The sequence below is a fragment of the Ornithodoros turicata genome, chromosome 5, assembly GCF_037126465.1.
Source record: "Ornithodoros turicata isolate Travis chromosome 5, ASM3712646v1, whole genome shotgun sequence".
NCBI lineage: Eukaryota > Metazoa > Arthropoda > Arachnida > Ixodida > Argasidae > Ornithodoros > Ornithodoros turicata.
In genome coordinates this window covers 57959612-57984727 of record NC_088205.1, presented here as the reverse complement: position 1 = coordinate 57984727, position 25116 = coordinate 57959612, and the positions used below count along the sequence as shown (strand labels likewise).

Here is a 25116-nt window from a genome sequence, read left to right as displayed (position 1 = left end):
GCATAGGAACATATTCGACAAATAACAATTTTACACATTGTGGCTTGTGATGTTGCCAAGGTTGTGGGTGTGGAAAGAAGTGCAACCCCTCTCCATGGACACATACAGTTCTCGGAATTAAATGTTTCCTAACAATTTCACAAATTACACACAAGCAGCAAGAAAAGCAACAAGTTACTATCAGAGTCAGGAAGCACCTATTATTGTTCAAGCTGAAGTAAACTTGCACTTTGCAGTATTCAGCCAAGTAGCAGTAGCAACTACTGTGCATTCATGTTGCAAAAACGGAAGGTACCTCAACACATATATTTGTTACCATAATCAAGCTGTACTCTAGATTGACTTTTGTAACATTATTCACATTATGATGTAAAGTATGTGACGCCCCCAAGCAAGACACTCGCACCATGCCTGCTTTTCGAGAAAGCACCTTTGAGAACCTTTTAGTCACGTCTCTCTTCGTTTTATTTTTCTGAAATGTGCGAAAGCATCGTCTCTGTCACAACTCTCTCAGGTCGAAATTATCTGCAGTCCTACCCTGCAGTACATGCAGCATGTTGTCGCCACACAAATAGGCCAACTCACCTTACGTGTAAAGGTACTCCCATTTATTATTATTATCATCATCAGTATGGTACTTATCCTTGATTCTGTGTCATGATCAGGGGCCGACCCAGGATTTTTCTGGGAGGTGTGTCTAGCCTCGTAGAGCATGTTGGACAGAAAATAAGAGGGAGTCAGGCCATCCGGACCCCACCTAGCATCAGTGCCTGGTCTCGATTAGGGTGCTGTAGGGTTAAACTTGGTTTAACCAGCTTCTACACCCATGATTTGAATCATCCCCACTTTGTGTAAAACAAAAATCCCAGAAAATTAACTTGCCAAAGTCAGCCATAGAGGCACTGGATAACGCTAAGCACTGCACAATCAGCACAGCCGCTGGGCATCTCGCAGTTCATCTGAAATGACTAAAAAATTTGCTTGTCTGCCAGATATACCCACCAATTTTACTGCTCCACAGCGCTCGACTTTTTGAGCGCCTTCATTGTCAGTCCAACAAAAGGAGGTTAGTAAACCCACCCCACAGAGGGATAGTAGAAAAAGTCAGTTCTTGAAATTTGGAGAGGGAAGACATGATCCCAGAGGAAGCCAGATACGATAAGCCATGCCTGTCTTATCTCTTTCCACTATCCCTGTGTGGGCCGAGTTTAACAACCTCCTTTTGTCAAGGGCTGACGACTACAAGGACTAAGGTCAACTGACAAGGAAGGCGCGCAAAAAGTACTCGAGCGCTAGGCTCTGGGTGCTCCGAACGTGTGATGTTTGGCTATTTTTTCTGATGGGATAGCTCCTCAATATCAGTGTCAATTATGATGAACTTAAGTAAATTCTGCACGTGCTTCACATTGGTGGAGTAAATAAGCAACCTCTCCTTGGCAAATTTTCGAGGTCAGTTTATATAACCTGACATAATAGAACTTAAGTTAGATGACATTCACATCAGGTGGCGGCAAAAACCTAGTAAGAACGAATGCCGTTGACTGAGTGATTCTAGGTGTAGTTTTTTATTATAATTCAATGACACGTTTTCTGAGACACCCTGTATATGAAATCGTGTTCCTTGCAAGATGCAGCCTTGCATGCTTGAGTACTTTGACGATGCTTGTGTTAGTATTCCACGTTCTGGCATTGTCTTGTCCTGGATACCGTGGTACTTGTAACTACCACCAACACCAATTAGAATTTCACAAAACCTTTAATCTCAATGCAGTCAAACACAGAAGCTTATAGCAGAACTACTTTAACGAAGGATTACCTCCATGCTATCATAGACAACTGAACACACTCCACTATATTATGAAGTGTCATTTTACATGATGTGCAAGTTTATGGTTAGGATCAGCTAAGCCAACCCAATTTTTCTACTTCCCTGCAGACATTGTATTGTTCACAAAAACCAAATCTCGCTATGTGTCAACCGTGACACATCCCCGACGTACAAGTGTCTTTATCCTGGTCCACCACATGCACTGAACGTGGGGAATGTTTGCTAGCATCCTCGTGACCAACCTTTGTGCTAACACTTCCGTTTTTTTTTTCTCACACAATCTTTTTACTTGACAGCACTCAAAGTACTTCCTAAGTACGACTAAGATACAATGTTTCAAAAACATACAATCGCAAAAGTGCACGGCGAAGCTATGTACAGCGGAAGAGAGTTCAGGTGTGACTAGAACATTATGGCAGCCTTTTTGCCCGACACAACAGTTTCCCATCAAAGGTCCGCGTGCACTACTTGGCGGCGCTTTGAGAGGCACCTTAATGCAGCATCAGTTAGCTTGCTGCGAGTGGGAACAGCCTGCATGAAAACAAAGATGCAAAGTTTTCCTCTGACACTATTTGCTGTTGGGTGTTAGTATGTCGTAAGCCTCTCATAAACATAAATAGCAAAATGGAACAAAAAGGACAGTGCATTTACTTCCAACTACATACCCTCACAAATGCGTAATTTTTCTGGTGCACATGTATACTAAAAATATGGAGGAAATACATTTAGGCATTTATAGTGCAGACCAAAACATTAAATGGCACCAGCGCTTTATGAAACACATGTGGCAACACTATTCTGTAGAACTGAGGATATGTAGGTAAAAGCAATAGCTAAACAGTCAGCAGATACTGCAAACGGACATGCTTCCAGTGTCCGCACACATTGCCATGCATTGCAGAGCTCAGAATCACTTGTTGTGTCCAAATCTGTGATGTACATGATGTAAGTACTATTGTGACATTGTAAGTACCTACGGAATGTATGACATCTCTAATGTGTGCACTACAAAGTGGAGCGACTGAAAACACAACAAAACCAAGGAAAAGGCGTGTCTTTTGTCAGCAACTTTTAGCACAGCTGTGACTGTTCTCGACTTCTGTGTAGTGGGTGGAGGGGGGCTCGTGTCTTTGTCTTGACTCTTTACGTTCGGTTAAGTCCACCCCAAACGTCATTCTGTAAGACATAAGATTAGACCCTTTGAAAAACTAAATGTAACAGATTTTGGAAGAAAGCAAAGAAAATAATAAGTTCTTGAGGCAAATGATAATTCTTTTGTGTGTGGCCAATGCTGCTCGTGAGGCATATAGACTACAGACATTACAAAAGTGTTGAACAGACCTGTGAACGTTAAGGGTGCTGTGCTTTCAACTTTGCAGCTTCTGCGTGCACCATGTGTAGCACGTAAGCTGCACATAGGTTACCAGGACAAGGAACTCGTGCAAAGTTTTACTTAGCTGGGCCGCACATATATTTTGGTGTAGCAACAGTTAGAAACCACCACTGCCAGTAGCATCATTACGATATCTTACATCACACTGCATGTGGACAGGAGTCCAATATTTCGCATGCCCCAGTAGGTTACATTTCCCCCTTCACGTGTGCTTACATGGCCGAATTGCCCGCAGCATAGGGCAAGTGACACAAAACTGTCGACGCACAAAGTTTCTATACTGAGAAAGCAATTGTAAATAAATTGACAGCATGTCGTAACATGCATAAGCTTTGATTGTTAGGTATTACTGCCAATAATGGTGACGTGCCAATAACTACATGAGTTCATTCTTATCAGTGTACCAACATGATAGCACCATTACATGTGTACTCTTTTAGTTCGTAGGATCATGAACTATGAAGTACTCCATGCTGTGCATGCCGAGCACAAAGGTACTAAAGGGAGGGACATGCTACAAGTTGAAGCTGGAATTATCCTTACAATATGCTACTGTCAGGATGGCAATGTGGTTTTAATCCTGGTGATGTTTCTTTACTGGGCATATTCTGATCACAACATGATCCGTAGGACACGTATTCGCATTACACGTATTGTGCTCAGTCTCAAAGTACCAAGATGGGTCGGAGATAATAGGACATAGAAAAATATGTCCCTTTTAGGTGAAGAGCTTTGGTTTCAACTGCTCTGTCCTGACAATGCAACGAAGTTCTTTTTCATGTTCAATGCAAATGCAACTTCAACTCGCATAAGCTTTTGGAACATACAGCAATCCGTTCCATACCTCTATAACACTGGGTATCACTGTGCAAGAAATGTATGCAGAGCCCTTTTTGAAACATGTCTTACAGTACACAGCCCCTGTCTCATCAGACTGCTTCAGACAGCAAACAAAAAAAGAAAAAGACAATTAGCGGTCATAAAGAAGGGAACCTTGCTCATGGTGCTGTATAATCAGAGGATCAACATGAACCCAGTAATGCACATGATGAATGCTTAAAACTTTACACTGGAGCCTTTGACATTGAAAGCTAACCATCTTTCACTTTCTGCTGGTTTGCGTAATAAAGACGGAGAACTCCCACACAGGTCAAAATTTTTGTAGTTTTACAACAAATGCAATTATGGAGAAACAAGAATGTTTCGCTAAGATTAGAAAAGTTGGTGTAATTGGTCAGTACTTGGAGATTAATCTATATTCGTGGGTTTACCCCAATATTGTTTTCACCTCAATTTCCAGTCAATGGATCAAATGTCCGTCAATCTAAACATAAACATCAGAACAATCTCGCCAAGGAAGATCACCATGAGTCACCTGAACAAGTATTTCAACGTGACAGGTCTTGGTTTAGGTTTAGGTCTTTTCTTTGCGCAGTGTATAGTGATCATGCCACTGTCACTCGTGATCACTGTCATCAAAGCATGACTCAAATTGAACAGCGGCTCTCAAATTGTAGCATGCGTGCTTCCATAAACAGACCTCTATAACTGAGACAAGTGCGAATGAAACAGCTGCTCAAGTGACACAAGCTGACTGCTATCCGCAAAAGATGTGGACGGTTTTGTCTATGCCACTTGAAAGATTAAGTAATGCAAAACTGGTAATCATTTACCATGAACAGTCAAATTACTTTTCCTGATTTGAACTTGCATTAATTTTGACTGCCAACACCGCTGGCTGGCAAAGCTGCTTCTTTAGGAAGTGCCGTACGCAAGCCCTTATTGTTTACGAGAAAGTGAAGCATGTTGACCTCGCACGACACCAGTGCTCCAAAGAACCGGTACTCCCAATTGCAAGGCACACAAAATTTGCAAGTTATCCACTACAGCCTCATTTTACAGAGCATTTCTGGAGGTAAAAGGACAGCAGTGTCCTGGGACCAAACTGACTTCCTGCCATTACCAGATCCTGACAACTTTTCTTCCTATTGTGGGACTGGAGCAAAATGTTGAAATGTTGAAGGAGTTTGGGATAATATATGTTTTGCTCTTTGCTACTCAGCATTGTGCTTGTGAATGGGGGAGGGGGTGGGGGAGAGTCTTTCACTGCTCCAGCCAGGAAGGAGCCGTTGCATTTGGATTCTTCACCTTGATGTTGAACTGGCGTAGGGTGGCCTCCAGAGAGGCCTGGTTGCCGGAGAAGTATGCCGCCACTGCATTGTGGAACAGCAGCAGTTGCTTGTGCATCACCTTCACCTGTAAGCAATGAGGAAGGGGAATAAAAGCTTAATTCCAGTTTGCGCATTCTTAGAGGAGCGTGGGGGGCATCTCAAACATGTATTTTTTTACCATGTCATGTGAGCATACCATTTTCAGGAAGTCACACAATATATTTAGGGAAATGCATATTTCCTGGGAAAATTAGGTCACAAGAAAGCGTGCAGAGGCTGCAAACCCTCCCTGCTCCTTTTCGCGTGTATGACATCAGCTCATCTGAGCACTTTTATTGGCTGCTGACAAGTGCCCCTCAACCTGTCGACTGTTCTATGTTAGTTGCAGCCATACTTTTTAGTTTACCATGTGTAGCACCAAATACAACCACAAAATGGAAGAACGAAAAAAGAATATGTGCGCCTCAGTATTAGGCAGATGAGATGCAGAGCGGCAGTTGAGGAAAGGGGTCTGTTTTCACCCGCGAGACTGAAAGCTCTCTCGTGCACCAGGGCTGCATGCTGCACTCCTACTTTTTGTACAAGTATGTATCCCGGGGCTTGTAATCCTAATTTCCACTCTGCCAAAAGGCACCAATTTGATATTCTCTTGGATCGGGTTGGTGATATTTGTGTTCGCAGGGTTCACGAATGGGTTGGAAAATGACGCAAACGACGGTTATAGAGTCGTAGCTGAAGAAACAAACACAAGTGCGTATGAGATCATATTCTGCCCCCAGCTGTTTTGATGCGTGTCTATAAATACAGTCGAGCCAGTTCATTGACGGGAACGCGAAATCCGATCATTATATCAGAGTTATCATTATATTATATAATGTGCCTGCCTGGCGATTTTGTGAAAGCTCATATATAATTTATATATGAGCTTTCACAAAATCGCTGGTCAGGATCGCATCAACGAAGTAGAACAGTACAAGTAGAATGCCGCTGAACATGCACGTTTGTTGAGAGCACAAGATCATTTTATCTAGCTCTAAATTGACGCAGCCTTGTGTCGGAGCTTTTTGAAGGACAACATAACTGCCGATATCACAGGTGGCTCCGCACCTTGTGAGATCGACGACTTCGTCCATTGCTCGTCAGCCAGTGCATAGTCGCCATCTTTCTCACTATTGGAACTGCATTGCACATTTAAACACGCTTCGTCTACAGGTAAGTAATCGACGCATTTTTGGGTGGTGACATGCCAACTCACATTTTGGAAGGCACAGTACTTCGCAACAAGATTTTGCACTGGTACAGAATCCATCGAGCACGTGCAACTTCAAGTCGATCACGTGCCTTTTCTCATCAAAACACATCCAAGAACTGCAGACGCCATCGTAGCACGCAGCAAGCCAGAAGAAGACTTCAGGATGAGAGAACAATGTGGGGGAGGAGCAACCTCTTCTGCATTTCACGGGCCCGTTCGAAGTCGCGTGCCTCGTAACGCGCACAGCTCCGTCAGCTATGCACGGATAAATGCACCACATTCTCACTATAACGCTCATAGAGGCTAAGGCTCTCGATAATGCCAACTTTATTTGTTTGCAATTTAAACACTGAATCTTGCGTGTCGATTTTCACACGTTTTTCCGGTCGCTGGGAGAATTCTGATCACTATATATGTGAGCAAACGCTTTTATGACGATCTCGTTATATTGAAGTCTTGCTTACATGTAATTCAATAGGTGAGCTGACAGCAACCAGCAATTCAATCGTAATATCTGAGTTATCGTTTATCGAAAATCGTAATAAACGGGCGTGAAATTTTGGAAAGAATCACCTTATTAGTTATTATATTTCCGCCATCGCGTGACTGGGAACGTGAGGCAAGACCTACAGCGAGCCATGATGAGTCTCCGATGCAGCTAGCATGTGCTGCCAACACATCATTATCCATCATTCAGGGCAGCTCTCTTTAGTTCAAACTGCACTTTATGCAAACAAATCTTCGATTTCCGTCAAGTTTGAACTAACAAAGACTGCACTGTAGTTTGTGAAGCAGCTCAGGTGGAATGGTTGCTTTTTCTATTGTTGTTGTTGTTGCTCAGATGTTCACACCTTGCCATCTTTGGAGCCCCAGAATGCACCATTCTCACACCAGCACGTTCATTCTTGCATAAGAATGTTCATAACGTGCATAAGAACCTTGCATCCTTCTCAGAGCTCCTATTGGAGGGATAACTTCTTCTGTCAAGAGCTTGATTACGGCAAGTTACTTAAATTGCAATGACAAAGCTCCAGCAGTGGTTTCCCTTTCTCCTTCAGAGAGAATCTACTTGACTTCTTTTCGTACCACTTGTGCATATTTGTGCCATCGCATAATTTGTGCGCCCCTACTTTGGTACAAAAAAAGCAAAGAAAATAAAAAATCGCATAATTTGCGCACCCGCATTTTTGTGCATCTCAGCGGCCACAGCGATTGTTTTTCGCTTACCAAGCAGTTTTCGCAATGCCATCAGTGCTACTTAAGTTACTGCAGTGCTGTGGCTTGATTTGCGACCGTACACTGACGCGATGGACGATACCGTCACTCGAACTACAAAACAAACGTGGAAAGAAACGTGGGACACACATGCTGTGAACTTACAGCCATATTACAGCACAACATGACAAATTTGGCGAACATAGCGTTCTTTCGTGTGTCAGTGCTACTAGCGGTGTCTCATAGCAGCGCCACAGCGTTTTAGCCATATTTCACTGGTAGGATGAGCGGTAGTGGTCCCAACATTTTTGTGGTCCCGAGCGTCGTCGATTGCACCATATGTAAGGACTTCTTTCGCGCATGCACAATGCAGCTGATAACGTCAGTATCAGCTCCACTGGGAGCCTATGTAACAGACATACTAAAATTTTGGCTCCGTTTCAATATCGTTACGAACGTTCCAGCCCAATCTGCGCACCGACAACTTTTCAGACATTTCTTAGGAGAAAAAGCGCATAAATTATGCGAGTAAATATGGTACTTGTCATGGGACAGTGCTGCCATCTATTGGCTACTCGTGAAAGGCGGAGGATGTATTTTTCGTTCATCCCTACCCACACAATGAATGGCACAACATACAACATCATGTAGTTGTCTTGCAGTGCACGCGTGGCAGGACTACGGAAATGTCAAGCCACCCGCATCATGCCATTCGGTGCAGTCATAAAGTCACACCCGAGATGGCCCGGAAGCAGGGCCACACCCATGTTATTAGACCCATCAAAGACAGAAGCTGGCTAAGGGCATGCCTACTACACGAGGGTAAGGGCCTGAACATGTGTGGTCTGTATGCAAGTGCTGTGAGCTGAGGTAATAATGTTACTCTGTGTCGTACCACCTGTACCGCTCCCATAATGTACCGCTTTGGAGAAACATCAATACGGCAAGCAGTAAAAAGTTGCGCCTTGCCTTGTTTTCCTCTAGGAACTTGATTTTAATGGTGACGTCTGCTTTGAGCTTCTCATACTTTTCCTTGTGAAGGCTAAAGTTTCGCTGCGCCTCGTCCAGCTTGGAGGACATGGCATTGCCCTGTGTGCTCTGAGTGAGCTCCTCCAGGTCAGTCCGATAGGCGTCGTATTCGAGGCGCGCATTTTCGTAGTGACGTACAGTGAGTAGGGTATCGTCGATCGTCTTGTGGCACAAAGTGGCCAGGGAGGAAACAAAGAAGTTGAGCGCCCCCAAGAGGACTTCTCCATTGCGGCTCAGCGCTCTCTGTGCTTCGGCATTATGACGGAATTCCTCCTGTAAGGGCGGGCTACGGTGGGCCAGGTCCTAAGATGTGAACAAGAAGAGACGAGTCAGTGAATATGTAAACACACAGCATTTTTATTGGTTTCTCTATTGCCCCTGCGCCGGCACATATATATGTACAGTCGCCGACCGATTTTTCGGACTCCAAAAATTCGGACTTTCCAATATTTAGGACAAAAGTTGTGGCTTTATCAGATGCCCCATTGAGCCAATCTATTTTGACATCCGAAAATTCGGACACTTTTTCGCGGGTACGGTTCGATTTTTCATACATATTCGCCTTCGTCTTTTTCTTCTTTCCCTTCGCCTTTGCTGAAGGCGTGCCTCAGCGCGCGCAGGAGACAGAGTTTACGCGTGCGCACCACTGATGAGGTCATGCACAAGCGCCACAAGCACCCATAAACAAGCTATTGTTGGAGACAAGAAGTGAAACCATGAAATGATGTCCACGCCTTCAAGTGATTCTTGATTGAATATCTCTAGATACTTGATTAATCTGTCAGTGCTGACAGTGATAATATGTGGCATTACAGCACCGGAGAACTATGATCATACGCGATGCCATGGCGGTGATTCTGTGGATCAATTTTGTCCACCTCGGGGCTCCTTTTAAAGTGTGTTAAAAAATCTCAGCATACATCACCCGTACTTCAAGTCACTCAAGAAGGATGACATGCCTAGGCATCTGCCAGCAAGTTGCGGCATGCTTGACAGAGTTCGAACAAGCAACACTGGGATCAGTAAGCAGACATTTTACCAAGTGATCATCGGGGGTAGGAGGGGAAAACTTTAAGAAAGTACCGTCAGACTGCTCAGAATTAGCAGCTCGGTGCACGAAGGGGATGGGAAAGGGAAGGTGAGAAAGAGGAGAGGTAAAGATGACACATGCTGCTTCCCTGGCTTGCTTGCACGGATATGTTGCTTCCCTTCAAAGCAAATATATTCGGCAACTGAGTACCGAATACGTCGTAACTACGGCGTGACTTTTTTGGGTTATATTTTTCAGCAACATAGGGGGGATAAGTATCGGGTTATATTCTTATTCAATAATTTGGGTGTAATCAGGTTAAACTGAACCTGATTCAACCCAGGTATTCTGCCATCTGCATAAAAGCCTACGACCTTAAACTATCCAGCGCGATCTTTCGCAGTTTCCTTGCTTAGATGCATGCCGCCAGCCCGCCACCGAGTGAGTTGGATGCGCCCAAGCAGCTGCATGTGCGTCTTCTAGATCGTGATTGGCCCACTGTCAACAAATGACACTTAGTGTACCCGAGTTTTGCAACCTTGCACAACGGAAACGTAACCATGGCCTGCGCTCTGTAGCAGGAGTCAATTTAACTGAGCGTGTCCCCTTTGGCTCTGTTTTTTTTTTTTTTGTTATTGTTGTAGTTTTCGAAGGAAATTGGCCCCACATAATTACCACACAAACACACCCTACCCACACAAACCCACGTAATTACAAAGAAAAAAGTGCAAAATACCATTTCTGCGCAGTTCTGCGAAAGAGAGCTTGTTCTGTGAAAAATTATTAATTCTGCAAAATTTCACTTGAAACTAGGGGCTTTAAGCAAAATACACTTGACACACTAATAGACAGCGAGTGTCAATTGTTAGCCCACGCATAGTTCAGGAAAAGTGGCCAACATTTTATACTTTATAAGACCATCATTACCAGAACTGTACCTTATTTGAAATAGTAGTAGAATCTCGATGATATGATCACGGATGATACAAATTTCAGGATGATACGAATTCTGTTCTGGTCCCGGCCCGATTGCCAATTCTTCCCATGTATTACAGTTCGAATGATAGGTATGTGTTACCTTGCCTTTACGGATGATACGAATGAGCCCAGGAGGCGACAGAGGTCGTTCTCCTGTGACATGCACGTGCCAGTCATGCTCCGCCTCCTTTTGAGGGAGTGGGGGAGGGAGGGAGGGATCCTCACCAGGAACTGCCTTACCTCATGTTATGCAATGCAAGCAATGGCTCTCCCTCAGGTCGTGGAGGAGGAGAGATCAAAGCGACTAGAGGGCTCTCAACCTCATCATCTGTCTGTTTGATCTTTTTACCCCCTTGTCCTCACAACAATAAGCCACGAAGCTGTGCGCTGCCGCACTGGTTTAGGAAAAGTGTGACCAGAATACGTGGAGGGAACATATCAGCATAGGGATAACATATCAGGACAACTTCTGGAAACATAAGAGAGACTTTGACAGGCATCACCACTCCGCAAGTCTGCTTCACCTATCGCGTGCATGCATGCTTTAGGTGAAGCTCGCTTTACAGTACCTGGGCCTTTTGAAACATCTCGCAGATTTCTGCAACGTTGGCCAAAAACGAAGACGCGAGAGCATTACGACCGACCACTTTCACCGAGAGCAATGGAAAATGAACAGCCACTGTCTATCTTCTTGCATCAATCTATATATGTGGTTGATTTCGTTTGATACAAATTTCGGGTGATACGAATATTTTCCGTTGCCCACGAGATTCGTATCATCGAGATTCTACTGTATATTGCCAAGTGTGAGTTGAAAATGCAATCCCCACGTACAAAGCTGAATAGTTCATTGTTGTTTCATTGCTTTGTTCTTTACAGAGGCAGGTTACTTTAGTGCATACCTGGAAAGCTTCAGCGAGTGCACCCTGGGTCTGCACAACATGATGAAAGTGGGATGCCAGGGCTCTGGCCATCCGAAGCACACCAAGGTACTTGCCCTGCGTTTCTCGCAGGGACTCAATCTGAGCTTCCAATTCCGCGTCCACTGTCCTTGTACCCTGAAGATGATACCGTGCAACAATTAGCTCGCTTTTGGAACAACACTGCCAAAATGAAACACACAGTTTACTGGATCATGTACGTACAAAGATTTCTATGCAGAACACATGCTCATATTTTAGAGTACATCTATAATGCCTGGCCCAAACATTACAAATATGTAACCTCAGACATGGACCACTACATTCATGGATCTACACATTATACAGCTACAATGTGGTGTACCTAATAGTGTACATGAATGTACATAATTTGTTAATGCTAGTACGTTCTGTTCTTTACATTAAGTTTCTTTCCCATGATTACAGATTTGTGTGCTAGAACTAAGCACTCATCTGTAGAACTCAGCATGCATTCTGAATGCCTCAATCATTGTCAGCGTTCAACTTGAAGACGACTATGAAGAAGGTGGGCATTCTGCAATACAGCTAGAACAGGGTATGCGCATACCCAAACGCCGTACCCTCACAGTACTGATGCTGTGCCACGGAAATTATACCCATGACACCACTGAGTTGGAAGTTATATACAGGCACCTCTGTGCATGTAGATGAACGTTTCACATTCAGCTGCGTTGCTTGGGTTGTTAGTACCACGTGCAATATTGCACCATGCTGTTGTGCGCGTGGAAACAAAAATGTAGAGGCATTTTAATTAGTGCTGCCGTGAACCAGCCACAGTTTGAGCTGCAAGGTTTCGGTCGGACTGGCTTGCACATGCATAATGTTCACATGCGACTTCCTGGTTTTCACAAATTTCGGCTGCCAGCATTACTAAGTAGTACTCAAAAACAGTTCATATCAGTTCAGTATATTTAGGGTTCTTCGTTTTCAGGTTTTATGATTTTCCAAATTCGGGGGGTAAAAATCGGGTGCTATTTACACACGAGAATTCGGGGAGAAATCGGGTGGTACGATCTCTGTTTGGTATGTCATCGGCAGGGGTGGGCAGTAATAGTAATACTTTGTATCATAATACTATTACTCTAATACTTTTGAGTATTTGTGTTATGTATTATAATACTTCTGACGGTGTAATACTTTCCCAAATGTCGTAAGTTTGACCTGCAAAGTGTCACTGGTGCACTTTATCAGTAATTTTTCGTGTCCCACAACATTTGAACACGAACAAGGCTCCTATTACAGTGTTCCCCTGCCCCAAATTATCCCAAAGCCAGTGGCTTTGGGGCCAGAGGTTACTGGACGTTTCCTCGCATTCCTTCCAGTTCAGCATCCGAAGGATGAGTCATATCAGGGCGAGCTCTTTTTCGTATGAAAAAGTGCGTCCAGTGCAGTGAGTCACCCCTGTACGTGGTTGCACTATGGACAGTCACAGGCTTTTGAAGGGCCTACATTTTATCGTCCAGACTGGATGAAATCAGGGCTCTGCCACAGTGAGAGCAAGTTGTTCACTGCGATCGAATTGATCAGCGCTATCTGATCGTATTCGGAAATATCAGGCAATGTGCAAAAATGTAAGCGTGAATAAAATGTCATTCGGGAATGATTGTCTCGATAAGTAACGCACAAACTGTATATATTTCTTCTGTTCTTTTTCTTTCTTTCTCCCCAAGTTAAGTATCCAATGTACAGTATTACAAGTATTACTCGTGTAATACACAGAATTATTAGTATTATGTATTATAATACTCATACAGTATTTGAAACGTATTTGTATCTGTATTATAATACTGATTTCTAGGAAGTATTATGTATTAGTATTATAATACAAAATATTATTACTGTATAGTATTACTGCCCATCAGTGAATTTCTGGGTGAAATGAAAGGCATATGAAACAAGCCATTGCTGTAACACTTGGACGAGAAACAAGAATCTTTATATTTCCGCTCGGAACTAGGGCAGTGAATGGCTGTGGCATTCAAACACTTGCCCGAGCTCCACAAAAGCTCCTCTTTCACTCCTGCAGGAGGGGATTATAAAAGGAGGGCAAACAGGTTGTCACAAATAGCTCTCTTTGCTGATATTATGATTCACTTTTCCGACAGTTTAGCTAGAACGACAAGTTGAATGACCGCGAGGATTGCGGGTAGATATCGGGTCTTACCCGAATTCTCGAAAACTTGTTCGGGGGAACTATCATGAAAAATCGGGTTTAACCCGAAAACGAAGAACCTGAAGTATTTGTGCCAAGCACTGCATACTATGAAAAAAAAAAAAAAAACAGTGGCTAATGTCACATAATCGGTTGATACCTTAGCAGTCGCTCATTATTGTGTTCATCTTTGAGAGTCCTGGAAAAGTTTGCATGACCACTAAGAATAAGCACCAAGATAAGTTAGCATGAGACGTCAATTCTCAACACCTGACTAGGTTCATTCCATTCGCCTGCCATACGTGACCATTTCCAAGAAAGTTCTCATACAGAAGGCAGATTGGTCTTAATTGTTCAGTTGACTGTCATAGTTCATAAGGTCTGAAGGCAGCGATATCCTCGGCAAATGTTCTGTTCTGAAATTAGCCATCAAACCATGCGAGTTTGCTGGGACCTGACACAGACTTTGATACTCTTATTACAATTCTATTTCAGGTTAAGCAACACAGCAATTGGAAAGGCAATGAAACATCAATACTTTTGTGTAACACCAGGCTTTTGGGTCTAGAACTAGACTAGAGATCCTGCTAATACCCACGGTTCCCACCGAATTTTGGAACAAAAATTCAAGAGTTTTTGAGGAACTTTTCAGGTTCAGACGTCACTTTGTCTGGGATGTAAATTTTCACAGTTTATGACCAGGACCCCAAAAAATTTATGGAAATATTTGTAAGCTACAGGTATCACATGAGACAATACATGGGGACTGCACAATATCAGTTCACAGATGGGTCTGACAACTACTGAATTTTAAAGATCATAGTACAAAAAGAAAAATTTATGAATAGAATATAGGCTGCCACTCATTTCTTGCTGATGATTCCTACTGCAATAAAGAGTGCCAACTCCTGTAGATTCAAAGCTACAGTTCTGACTTTGGAAAAGCGTAATTTGCACAAGCAGCTCCATTAGAACAAGAAAAAGATACAAAACCAAGGGTTTTCAAGCACTGAAAAAAATTCCAGGTTTTGCAGACCTTGAAAATGGCATTTTCAAATTCTGGGGTATTCGAGGGTTTCAAGGACCAGTGGGAACCATGAATACCCTCATGGAGCTGAGGCATATGCTTTCAAGCCTACCGTCAATTACACTCCTTTGTGCTGCGCCCTCAACCTCCAGCATCATAGCAGTGGGTCAATCACACAAAATGTCAGCCCAGCACCACTGTCACCCCAAAGATCATTGCGCGTTCTCTGGCACAAGATGCTGTACGGCACTGTTACGGGTTGCACACCACCTTCATCAGTTGAACTTTGTGGTATGAATATTTATAAAAAAAAAAAAAAAAAAGAACCACTCACAAGTGTATCATTTGAAGCCTCCCAGACACATAAAGGGATGACTGCAGTCTTCCACATAGTACTTGCTGCCGATCCAGTACCAATAGAGCATGTATTTATTTTAGCAAAACGTAAAAACACTGACAAGTCTGCAAAGGAGGCAGTCAGAATGGAGTTGAAACGGTTTTATTGACAAGCTATCATGCAGTCTGCATTAGACGCACCTAACAACTTCAACCTGATCAAGACAGGGTGTTCTTTTTTTCTTTTCTTTTTAATAGAAAGGCTATTAGAGCAATGTGAATCTAGTTTTCGCAGGTGGCTTATACAACCAGGCGGACTTCCTGTGGGACAGCGTATGCTAATACTGGACGACTAATTAGGTAAAGCATTAATTAACTTATTAATTAGATGTTTTCTAGGAAATGCGAGATAGCAGAATTGGAGCCAGTCATTATTCAGATCCACCGTCCTCATCAAACACCCTGTGAAGCGAACATACTTTGGGATATAAATTGTCAAATTTCGCTATGCAAATGAGTCGAAACTAGAACTACACGCTTTTCGAGCGCAGAGACGACGCGACATTCACCTTATCTGGTTCGGACAGCGGTCTATCTGGCCTGCAGATTAGCGCCTAGTCCAATCCGCTCCATCGCTCGAAAGCACATGACACTCTCAAGTGGATTGCCTGTCGCTCTTTCAGCAATTTGGCAATTTATATCTCGAAGTACGTTCGCTTCTCAGGGTGTTTATTAAGGATGATGGATTTGAATAATGACTGGCTCCAATTCTGCTATCTCACATTTTGCAGAAAATGTCTAATTAGTAAGTTAATTAATTTTAGCTAATTACTCGTCCAGTAGTTACATATGCTGCCCTACAGGATGTCCGCCTGGCCGTATAACCCACCTGCGAAAACGAAATTCACATTGCTGTAATAGCCTTTTTAAACATCTGTCCTGAAAACAAAAAATACAAAAATAAAAAATAAAAAACACAAATGTATATTTTGTAGCAGAATGACCCTAGAGCACCGCTCCTGTGCCTGTTGTTATATCCGATGCCATTCATCCTTAGGCTGGTTTGTCTTAACAAATTGGTTGCAGAGATGCAGAGAGCTGCGCATGTAACTCATGTTTCATGATTTTATACTGCTATCACATGGGTATCTGAATGACTATTGAAGGAAACAGCCATTGAACATTTCGAGCACCAATGTCGCTATCCGATGCCACATTGGTAGATCCAATACTTCCTGAGAGGTAGACACATTGCATGTCAGAAAGCGCTACACACATCCTTATGCAATGTCTGTATGAGTTATAGCAAAGAAAAGGTGTCTATAGTGACGGAAAATGTGCTAACAAAAAGCTTTTGGAAATTTAATAGTGTTTTAATTGTTCTTTATACGTCACCACTAATTTAATACAATCGAGCCCATTTGTAACAATATTGATGGGAACGCGAAATCTGATCATTATATCAGAGTATCTTTAAAAACGAGCTTTCGCGAAATCGTCGCTCGGGATAGCGCTAACGAAGTAGATCGGCACAAGTAGAACTACCGTATTTACTCACATATTTTGCGCCATTCCATAATTTGCACACCTGCTTTTTCGCGTGCGGATATCTGGCACGCACGTCTCAGCGACAGGGGCTATTGCTTTTCGCAACGCCGTCTGTGCTTCTGAAGTTATTGTGGTGCTTTTGTTTGATTGCGCACACTTTCACGTGATGGCCCACTGACACGATGGACGATACTGTCACTTGAACTAAAAGACGTGAAAAGAAACGCTGGACAAACACACTATGACAAACCTTACAGCACAACATGACAAAGTTGACGAGCATAACGTGCTTTCAGTTGTCAAGTGCAACTAGCGGCGTTTTCAGCAGCGCCTCGACGCATTTCACCGGTATAAGAATGGTAGTGGGCCGGCATTTTGCCTCCCGACCGTCGGCGTTTGCGCGGTATTTGGGTACCTCTTTCGCACTTGCGCAATGTGGTCATAACGTCAATATCGGCTCTACCGAGAGCCTATATGACCAGCATAATAAAATTTTGAAATTTTGTGTTCTTTGAATATTGTAACCAACGTTCCCGCGCAATTTGCGCACCCCCAACGTATCCGACTTTTTTGGGGAGAAGAAGTGCGCAAACTATGCGAGTAACTACAGTACGCATTTTATCTAACTCTAAATTGACACAGCTTTGTGTCGAAAGATTTTCCCGAGGACAACATAACCGCCGATACCACGTGAGGCTCTGCACCTTTTGAGATCGACAACTTCGTCCATTGCTTGTCGTCCAGCGCCATAGTCATCATAATTCTCACTGTCGGAGCTGCATTGTCCATCAGAACGCGCCTCCCCCACGGATAATCCATCGATGCGTGTTTGGGTGGCGACACGCAACTGTCTGCCAACACACATTTTGGAAGCCACAGTACCTTGCAATGAGGTTTTGCACCAGTACAAAATCAGTTGAGCACGTGCAACTTCGGGTCATGTCATGTCTTTCCTTGTCAAAAAGCGTCTCGGAACCGCAGACACCGTCGTAGAACGCAGCAACACAAAATAAAACTTGAGGGCGAGAGAAAGATGTGGAGAGGGAACAACCTCCTCTACTTCTCACGAGCCCCTTCCGCACTTTCGAAGTCGTGCGCCTTGCAACGAGCGCATCTAATCCCCGGCAGTCATGCGTGGATAAACGCACTGCGTTCTCACTTTAGCGCGCACGGAGGCGAAGGAAATGCCTCTTAAAAATGCCACCGTAATTTGTTTTCCGTGAAAAGGCGCAATCTTGCTTTTCAATTTTCACATATTTTACAGGCCGCTGGGAGAATACTGATCATTATACGCGAGCAAGCGCTTTCGCGGCGATCATTATATTGATGTCTTGTTTACATGTACTTCAATGGGTGAGCCGACGGGAACCAGCAATTTGATCGTAATATCGGAGTTATCGTTATATCGAAGATTGTAATAAACGGGCTCGAGTGTCTGCATTTTTGTACAACTACGCGTGATGTCAACACTGTGTAAGTACATTTGCAAATGCCAGCCATGCCATGTAACAACCATCGTAACTGTTACACTGAAGCTTCATGACTTTTCATAGCACTTCTTAAATGCTTGATGGGTGCATTTGTTTAGCACTTGCTTTTGCCAACCACGAGGTTGCCAGCAGCAGCTCTCGAGGACCCTTGACAGCTTCACGAACCTCCATCCGTTGGAGGACCAATGGTAATTGGTCCTTGGTAATTCCAATGGTAATCGAATGGTAATTGGGATAATTGGTAATGGAGTCAATGGTAATTCAAAGTAGCTGTGTAGCGGCTTCCGATTACCATTCAGTTTGATCGTCATTCATTTCAAGCACCATCAAAAAGCTTGTGTGACAGTGCTAGCAGAGCTTGTAGGTAACAGATTCGTGAAAGGCATACCTTCCCCAGCTTTTCTGACAGCATTTGTCGTGTGCACTTGTAGGTGGATACGCTCCACTGTTTCAGGTAATCGATCTTTGACTGCGATGGCTTGGTGACCCGAGAGTCGCCTCCGTTCTGTACTGGGCTTGGGCTTGTCAACGGAATGTTTGTGTTTGCTGCACAGTGAGGGAGAGAAATGGAAACTGATTCAACTGGAAATTATTTCCTATAAGATATACTGAGCAGAAATGAGGAAGGTAAGTCATTTCCTGTCTTTCCACACAAGCACATTAATGCAGTAAAAACCTGTCAGTTGCACTGATGCAGGAGCTCCTGAATAATCAAAATTGCTATCAACTTTCATGTGATCCTTATTGATTCCAAGACTTGAAAAGTGGAAGTAAGGACCTTTGATAAAGGGTAGCAAAAACTGCAGCTTGGCAATACTGTGTTGCCACAATCAACAAATATTGAAATTTTGAACTTTGTTGCCCACAGCCAATCCCAAACATGTGTTTAGTAGTTTGAGACTGCTTTCCTGTAACGGCAAATCCTTCAGCACATACATAAACCTATTCAGTTTGTATTAAAATTCTTCTTTTTCAAATATGTACACAAGGGATTGGAAAAGGAGGATAAAAAAAACAGGCATTATTGTTTATCCATAATCTTCTGGGATTAGAGTTACCTTACTGAATCAAAATACAAAAATAACCATTATTTCTTGGCTGAGACAGAGCAGGACTGAACCAATACTACTGCTGCCGCCATTTTGGACCTGAACTAGAACTGGACCGATTCGAGAAATTTTGATTACTGGTTCAAATAATGGTTCAGAAACATTGAAACTGCCTCTCTGGGGACCTCTGATCTGTTTCAATGTTATTCTCACCTCATTTTTATGGCTTATTTATGATTTCCAGGGAACGGAATTTTAGGCATTTGCCTATAAATGCCTAAATACGACATTTTCGGGGTTGCCTGCCTTTTTTATAGACTCTATTGAACTGTAGCCCTTTCAACATTTTGTAGATGCCATAACAGCCTTTTTTTTTAGGTGTGAGTGCGCCATTCAGGGTCATGCTGAGTGCTGCATTTTGCGTTTATGTAAACATATTTTTATTCGTGATGTATCAATTTTCGCGAATTTCGCGACTGCTAAAAAATCGCGAAAAATTTTACTAGCGAACACAGCTTGACATTTATCCCCCGAAAGGAAACAGCCCTGCAAACGCGAAATTAAATATGCGCGAATAACTTCGCAGGTGACTGAATGCGCGATTCACGAAAAGTAATGCATCACGAATAAAAATATGTTTACAGTAGTTTCTGCACGTTTGCGCCTTTTGTTCCGTTTTTGCGTTTGGCTTCCTTCAGTACCTTGGTTTGCTAGAAGCGGTTCATGCATATCTGATCAAAAGATTTGGCCTTTCTTGGACTTTCAAGATCTTCGAGGGCGGCAGAGAACTAAAGGTATTATCCAATATAGCGTGGGGCTAGGCCACCTCAGCATGCGTGTACCAGAAGTCGTGTACCACAAGTTCCTGTACCAGAAGAAGTCATGCGTGTACCAGAAGCTTTTACGCGACCAGATGAGGTTCACCGTTTCAAAGTGGCGTACCAGAAGTCAACAAGAAGTACCAGCCAATTACAATTCATGTAATTCATGCAATTGCCAAATTGCATGTACCAGAAGTTCAATTGTTTATACCTTAGCCATCTATAACTTGCAGAACTATGGCGGTTCTGCGGTATGGCGGTTGTGTCAAGTCGTGCCTATGTTTTCTATTACAGGCATTCCATTATGTGCACTCCTGTAACTATAAACGAACAGTGAAAAGAAACCTAAAGCTTATCGTTGTCATTATTGTGCATGTTGCTACACCAGAACATTAAAAAAAATTGTTTTGCACAACGAACCAGTTTCTATTCCACAAAGGGAAAGAGCACAAAAAAATGCAAACGACACGAACAAGCTTGACCTCCATTCTTTTTTTTTTTCTTCTTTGTGCTCTTCCCCTTTTCGGAATATGGACCCATACCAACATGCCAGTCTTTCAAATCTCAGAACCAGTTTCTGTTTTCTGGAACGGGTTTGAACCAGTACATATGTCACCCTGGAGCTGAATCGTAACCGAACCGATAAAATTTTCAGTTCGACACTCTGTGGGTTGCAAAATGTGGGGGCATCAAGTTTGGTCAGGATTTTGCCACAACTATCTCCGGTGAAATCCAGGGTAACTCAGAAAAGTCGGACCTTATTATGTTCAACAGCACACTTACCAGGCGGCTGAGCTGCCCATTGGTTAGTTGTGGGAAGCGAGGAAGGCGGCACAGCTGCTCTGTGCTGGGATGGAGGTGCCATTCTGCCCTCTGTATGGTGAGCAACAGCTCCGGAGTGGACTGCCTCACAACTTTCGTTGAGTGATGGTGCCTCGTCCAAGGCTTTGCGCAAGTCCTCTTCAAACTCCCCGCTATCGCCTCCGCTTGCGGACCCACTACTCATTACCAAGACTCACGGGAAGTCCTGAAAACGATGGGACAGCTTCAACACCATCTTCATAACGACTGTAGTAGCCCATTTTCTCCATATTCAACACAACTGTTTTGCTACTCTAACTTACAAGTGCACACAGTCAGCTTTGAACTTGGCAAGCAGAAGAGTGTGTGTTATCAGTAAAGTACAGTTGACAAAATGATAAACACCTTAAGCGAAACTAAGTCAACGACTTACTCAACATTATCAGAATGAGAAACGAATGACTAAGATACTGCAACATATAGTAAATATAACTACAATTAGCTTTGGTTTGGAGTATTGATACAGGTAATAATGATTTATAAGCCTCTCCTTCAGCGCTTATGCTTTACGAGTGGCAGAACTTCTTAGTTAAATCCTACCACGCTGGAAAAAGAAGCCTGTTAAACAAGGTCGGATCTCGAGTAAATTGGGTCCTAAGCCAATGCGTTAAAAGCGTTGACGTTCCCTGCTCAGGGCCGTGTCCAAAATATAAAAAAAATGACTGTACGCTCCTATGGGGTTCTATGGGTTGCCCCAATTTCTACAGAACTCCATGCCATGGTAAGTATACGTGAAATGACTGATCAGATTCGAAGTTCAGACATCAGTTCTACGTTCCGGTTTGAGTAATCCTCAGAGTTTATCTCTAACATGCACCTTGCCCCAGAGACCAACTGCTGGTGGGTATTCAACATACCACTGCAAATTTCGCAAAATCGAGAAATCCCCTCACATTCAAACACCAAAACACCAGATGATGGCACGCCCAACGCAAAATGTACAGCAACAAATCCAAGTGTTAGTCCGTTTTCAGCCCATATCATATGCTCTTTAACTGAGAAAGAGTACTGTGTTGTGCAAATAAGGTAAATTTGGCTCAATTTTAATCAAACTGCACAGGTGTACACCGGTACACTGCACCTGACTACGTTTGCACGACAACGGTGATCTTTATCCCTTTATTATTTTGCTGTAGCTTCAACAGATATTTACCTGAATATCTTCTCTGATATTCGTAGCTACGTCCAACTGCAGCTAGGCAATGAAGCCATTTAAATTAAATATATTATGCCAAACGCGCAGCCCGTTACATCCTGAGCAACAGCCACAAGCGCAGAGAGAACGCTGACGCAAAACGTCACTTCCGTCATCATCACTCTCTGTTTAGACGCTACATGGCGCGATGTTTTAGTGATAGATTGTTGCCAGTTGCCAATATGCGGGACCAAATGGTATATGCTATTTTTTACATTATTTTTTAGAGCCTGTATCCTGGAATAACCCATATGCCAAAACTTATAGTTCCGGAAATATTCAAATTAATCCAAGGGCAAAAAAGTTTAATTTTCACGATTTTGTTGACGCAGGTAGGAGTGTAGCGGCTGGTGTCATATTTTACTTTCTTCACTCCGTACACGACTGCGGCGGCGCTACAATAAACCCACCACTCGACACATTTCGTTCTCCACTTCTTCCCTCTAGAGCGGAAATATGAAAGTTGCGTTCTTCCACGTGGTTTTTGGAATGCGCTCTAGGACAAATGTTTGTATGCAGGATTGTTGCTTTTCAGCTGATGTAAATAATAACATGGCTTAACGTAGCGGCTGCTGTCGTATTTTACTTTCTTCGTTCCCTACGCGACGGCGGCGGCGCCACTGTAAACCCACCACTCGACACCACTGATCTCGATTGTAAAAGGCTGGATCGCGGATAGGGAGCGCGAGCGTGAAGAAACCGGCCGCCATCTTACGGTGCTCACAACAGTCGCCGCAGCGATCATGGCAACTTCTTGCAATTACGGTCGTACCAACCGTACTGGCAAGGTTACAGGGCCTAAATTTATACAGGTGAGTCACTCTTTATCGAGGAATAAATAGGCGTTCATTCTGTATATTTAGTTGACCATTATGAAGTGTTTTTTTGCCCAAAACGAGCACTGGATGCAGGTTGCTTGATCGCTCTTCCGACGTTCAATCGAGCACACTTGCATTTTATCCGGCGGCAAATACAGTTTGAGTGCATAATATGCTTGAAAGAACACGTTACACTACACAGGTAGTGTTGTCATCAATATATGTGCGAGCACTCGAGCGCTTTTTTGCATGCATTGCTAGCATGGTACACGGTGTTCTCTGCGGAAGCAAGTGCCACATTCATTTCTTTGAATTACCTTCGCGCACAAGTTCGGTATTACGTCATAATGAGACCACGATTGTCACCTTTTTTCATGTATTGGTATTGTTTTGTGCCTTTGTTTGATTTGTGACAAAGAATCCTACGTAACGGTGGTGTGGCGCGACTTGAATAACGCCTTTGTCTGAGCTGTATCGTCAGCTTGTTACGATAGTAATAATTTGTAGCGTGTCGTGCTATTTGAAGCAGTTTTTAAGGGTGGTCTCTCAATACAGGTTTCGTCATGAGGGCTACCCAGTGAATGATCTGTGTAGTGTGATACGGCTGGGTGTACAGGTAAGTATCACGTTCCTCATCCACTGGTTTCTACTTTACAGGAAGGAACAACCTCAGTGCACGCACTGTGGTTAGCCTCTCTCAGTTTTGCATATTTTCTTACATGTTCACATCAGAAACACACCTTACGCTTTAGGCTCCTTCACCCAGCAATATAATAATTATAATTCTTTTTAGAAGAGTTCCCCATATTCTTTTTAGAATAGTTTTTCATCTTTTTAATTTTTAGAAGATACAGGGATTGTAAACCATGTTTTAAACTGATGTTTTAACATTTGTCCAATGCATTTATTAAACAACATATTCATTTTTAACTGGTTGCACCCAAACCAATGTTCTGATGTATTATTTCCTTTGTTGTCGATGCACCATAAAAATTGGAATAATCATCATCAATGCAGGTTACTTCACAGCTGCCTTGACATACTCAAGAAATGGGTGCAGAACCTGCGTAATGCCCACAAACTTTGATTACCACAGCACCTCCAAAAAGTATGTGTCACATGGAATTTTTAACATGGGATTCACAGTATATAATACCTTGTATTAACTGTTGTAGATCTAAGCCATCTCTACAGTACACTCTCAGAAATTAAAACCGTGAGAACCGTGATAATTGTTTCAGTTAATAGGCATGCACATATATGCTATAAGAAGAAAATTATTTCTTGAGAATGCACTTCTCTGGCTACTGGTGTTGTTTACATCTACTGTTGATCACATTCATTTATCACATATTATATTCTTATATATATTATTATATTAACACATATTTGATCACATTAAATTCAAAATTCATCATATATAAGAAAATACCAGGAGGGAAGTTGCTATTCATTGCTCATTCTAACCTAAAATTGAGTGCTACAAATTTAGAGAGAGTACCTGTCCATTGTCATTCCTAAAATATATATTGTCATTGTAGCAAGGTCATAAAACAATAAATGTAGTCTTTTGTGACCTCCCTGCACGTTCATTGTATCCTGAAACGCATAAGTGCAAGAAATAACTTGAATAAACTTGATGTTGTATAAACTTGATATAAAATGTTGAATAATATAATGTATGATATAAAATGTTGAATAAACTTGAACTTGTATATTCTCTTTACTCACCATCAGTGACCTTCTTTACAAAAGCATATTGTGTTAGATTTTTTTTGTTTACGTTTCACAGACGGGGTACACGAGGGCCAAAATGACAAAACCACAACTGTTTCAAGCTCCAAATCGTCCTGCTGCAATTATCCTGTTGCAGACCATACGTGTGTAGTGCAAGAAGGCCCTTGCACATCAAAATGTAAGATGGGAGTCACAGTTAATGCAAAGTGGTTCCTATGAGAGAC

The 25116-nt window shown here is 42.8% G+C and overlaps 1 protein-coding gene and 1 long non-coding RNA gene across 3 annotated transcripts; one reads left to right on the top strand and one right to left on the bottom strand.

The window, feature by feature from the left end:
• Positions 1 to 1737: 1737 nt before the first annotated feature.
• On the bottom strand, positions 1738 to 22455 carry LOC135394502 (arfaptin-2-like). Of its 2 annotated transcripts, none has more exons than XM_064625271.1 (7): positions 22296 to 22455; positions 21065 to 21308; positions 18800 to 18957; positions 11799 to 11954; positions 8829 to 9191; positions 5370 to 5477; positions 1738 to 3004 (listed from the first exon to the last, which is right to left on the bottom strand). In XM_064625271.1, the coding sequence occupies exons 2-7, from the start codon at positions 21285 to 21287 to the stop codon at positions 2972 to 2974; spliced, it is 1041 nt and encodes a 346-aa protein (XP_064481341.1). In that variant the 5' UTR covers positions 21288 to 21308; positions 22296 to 22455; the 3' UTR covers positions 1738 to 2971. The 2 variants fall into 2 exon arrangements, with proteins under 2 accessions (XP_064481341.1, XP_064481340.1); XM_064625270.1 differs by having other exon boundaries at positions 1738 to 2359.
• Positions 22456 to 23027: 572 nt separating this feature from the next.
• On the top strand, positions 23028 to 24722 carry LOC135396078 (uncharacterized). Its single transcript, XR_010423289.1, has 3 exons — positions 23028 to 23149; positions 23711 to 23771; positions 24173 to 24722. It is a non-coding gene; the product is annotated as an uncharacterized LOC135396078 (long non-coding RNA).
• Positions 24723 to 25116: the final 394 nt, after the last annotated feature.

Bases quoted from the DNA above. Each gene is read 5' to 3' on its own strand.
- LOC135394502 (XM_064625270.1), bottom strand. From the start codon at position 21,287: ATGAGTAGTGGGTCCGCAAGCGGAGGCGATAGCGGGGAGTTTGAAGAG. The intron at 11,955-18,799 runs GTATGCCTTTCA...TATCATCTTCAG, and splicing joins TGTCAGAAAAGCTGGGGAAG to GGTACAAGGACAGTGGACGC. The intron at 2,360-5,369 runs GTGAAGAATCCA...GTTTTCATGCAG, and splicing joins TACGCCAGTTCAACATCAAG to GCTGTTCCCACTCGCAGCAA.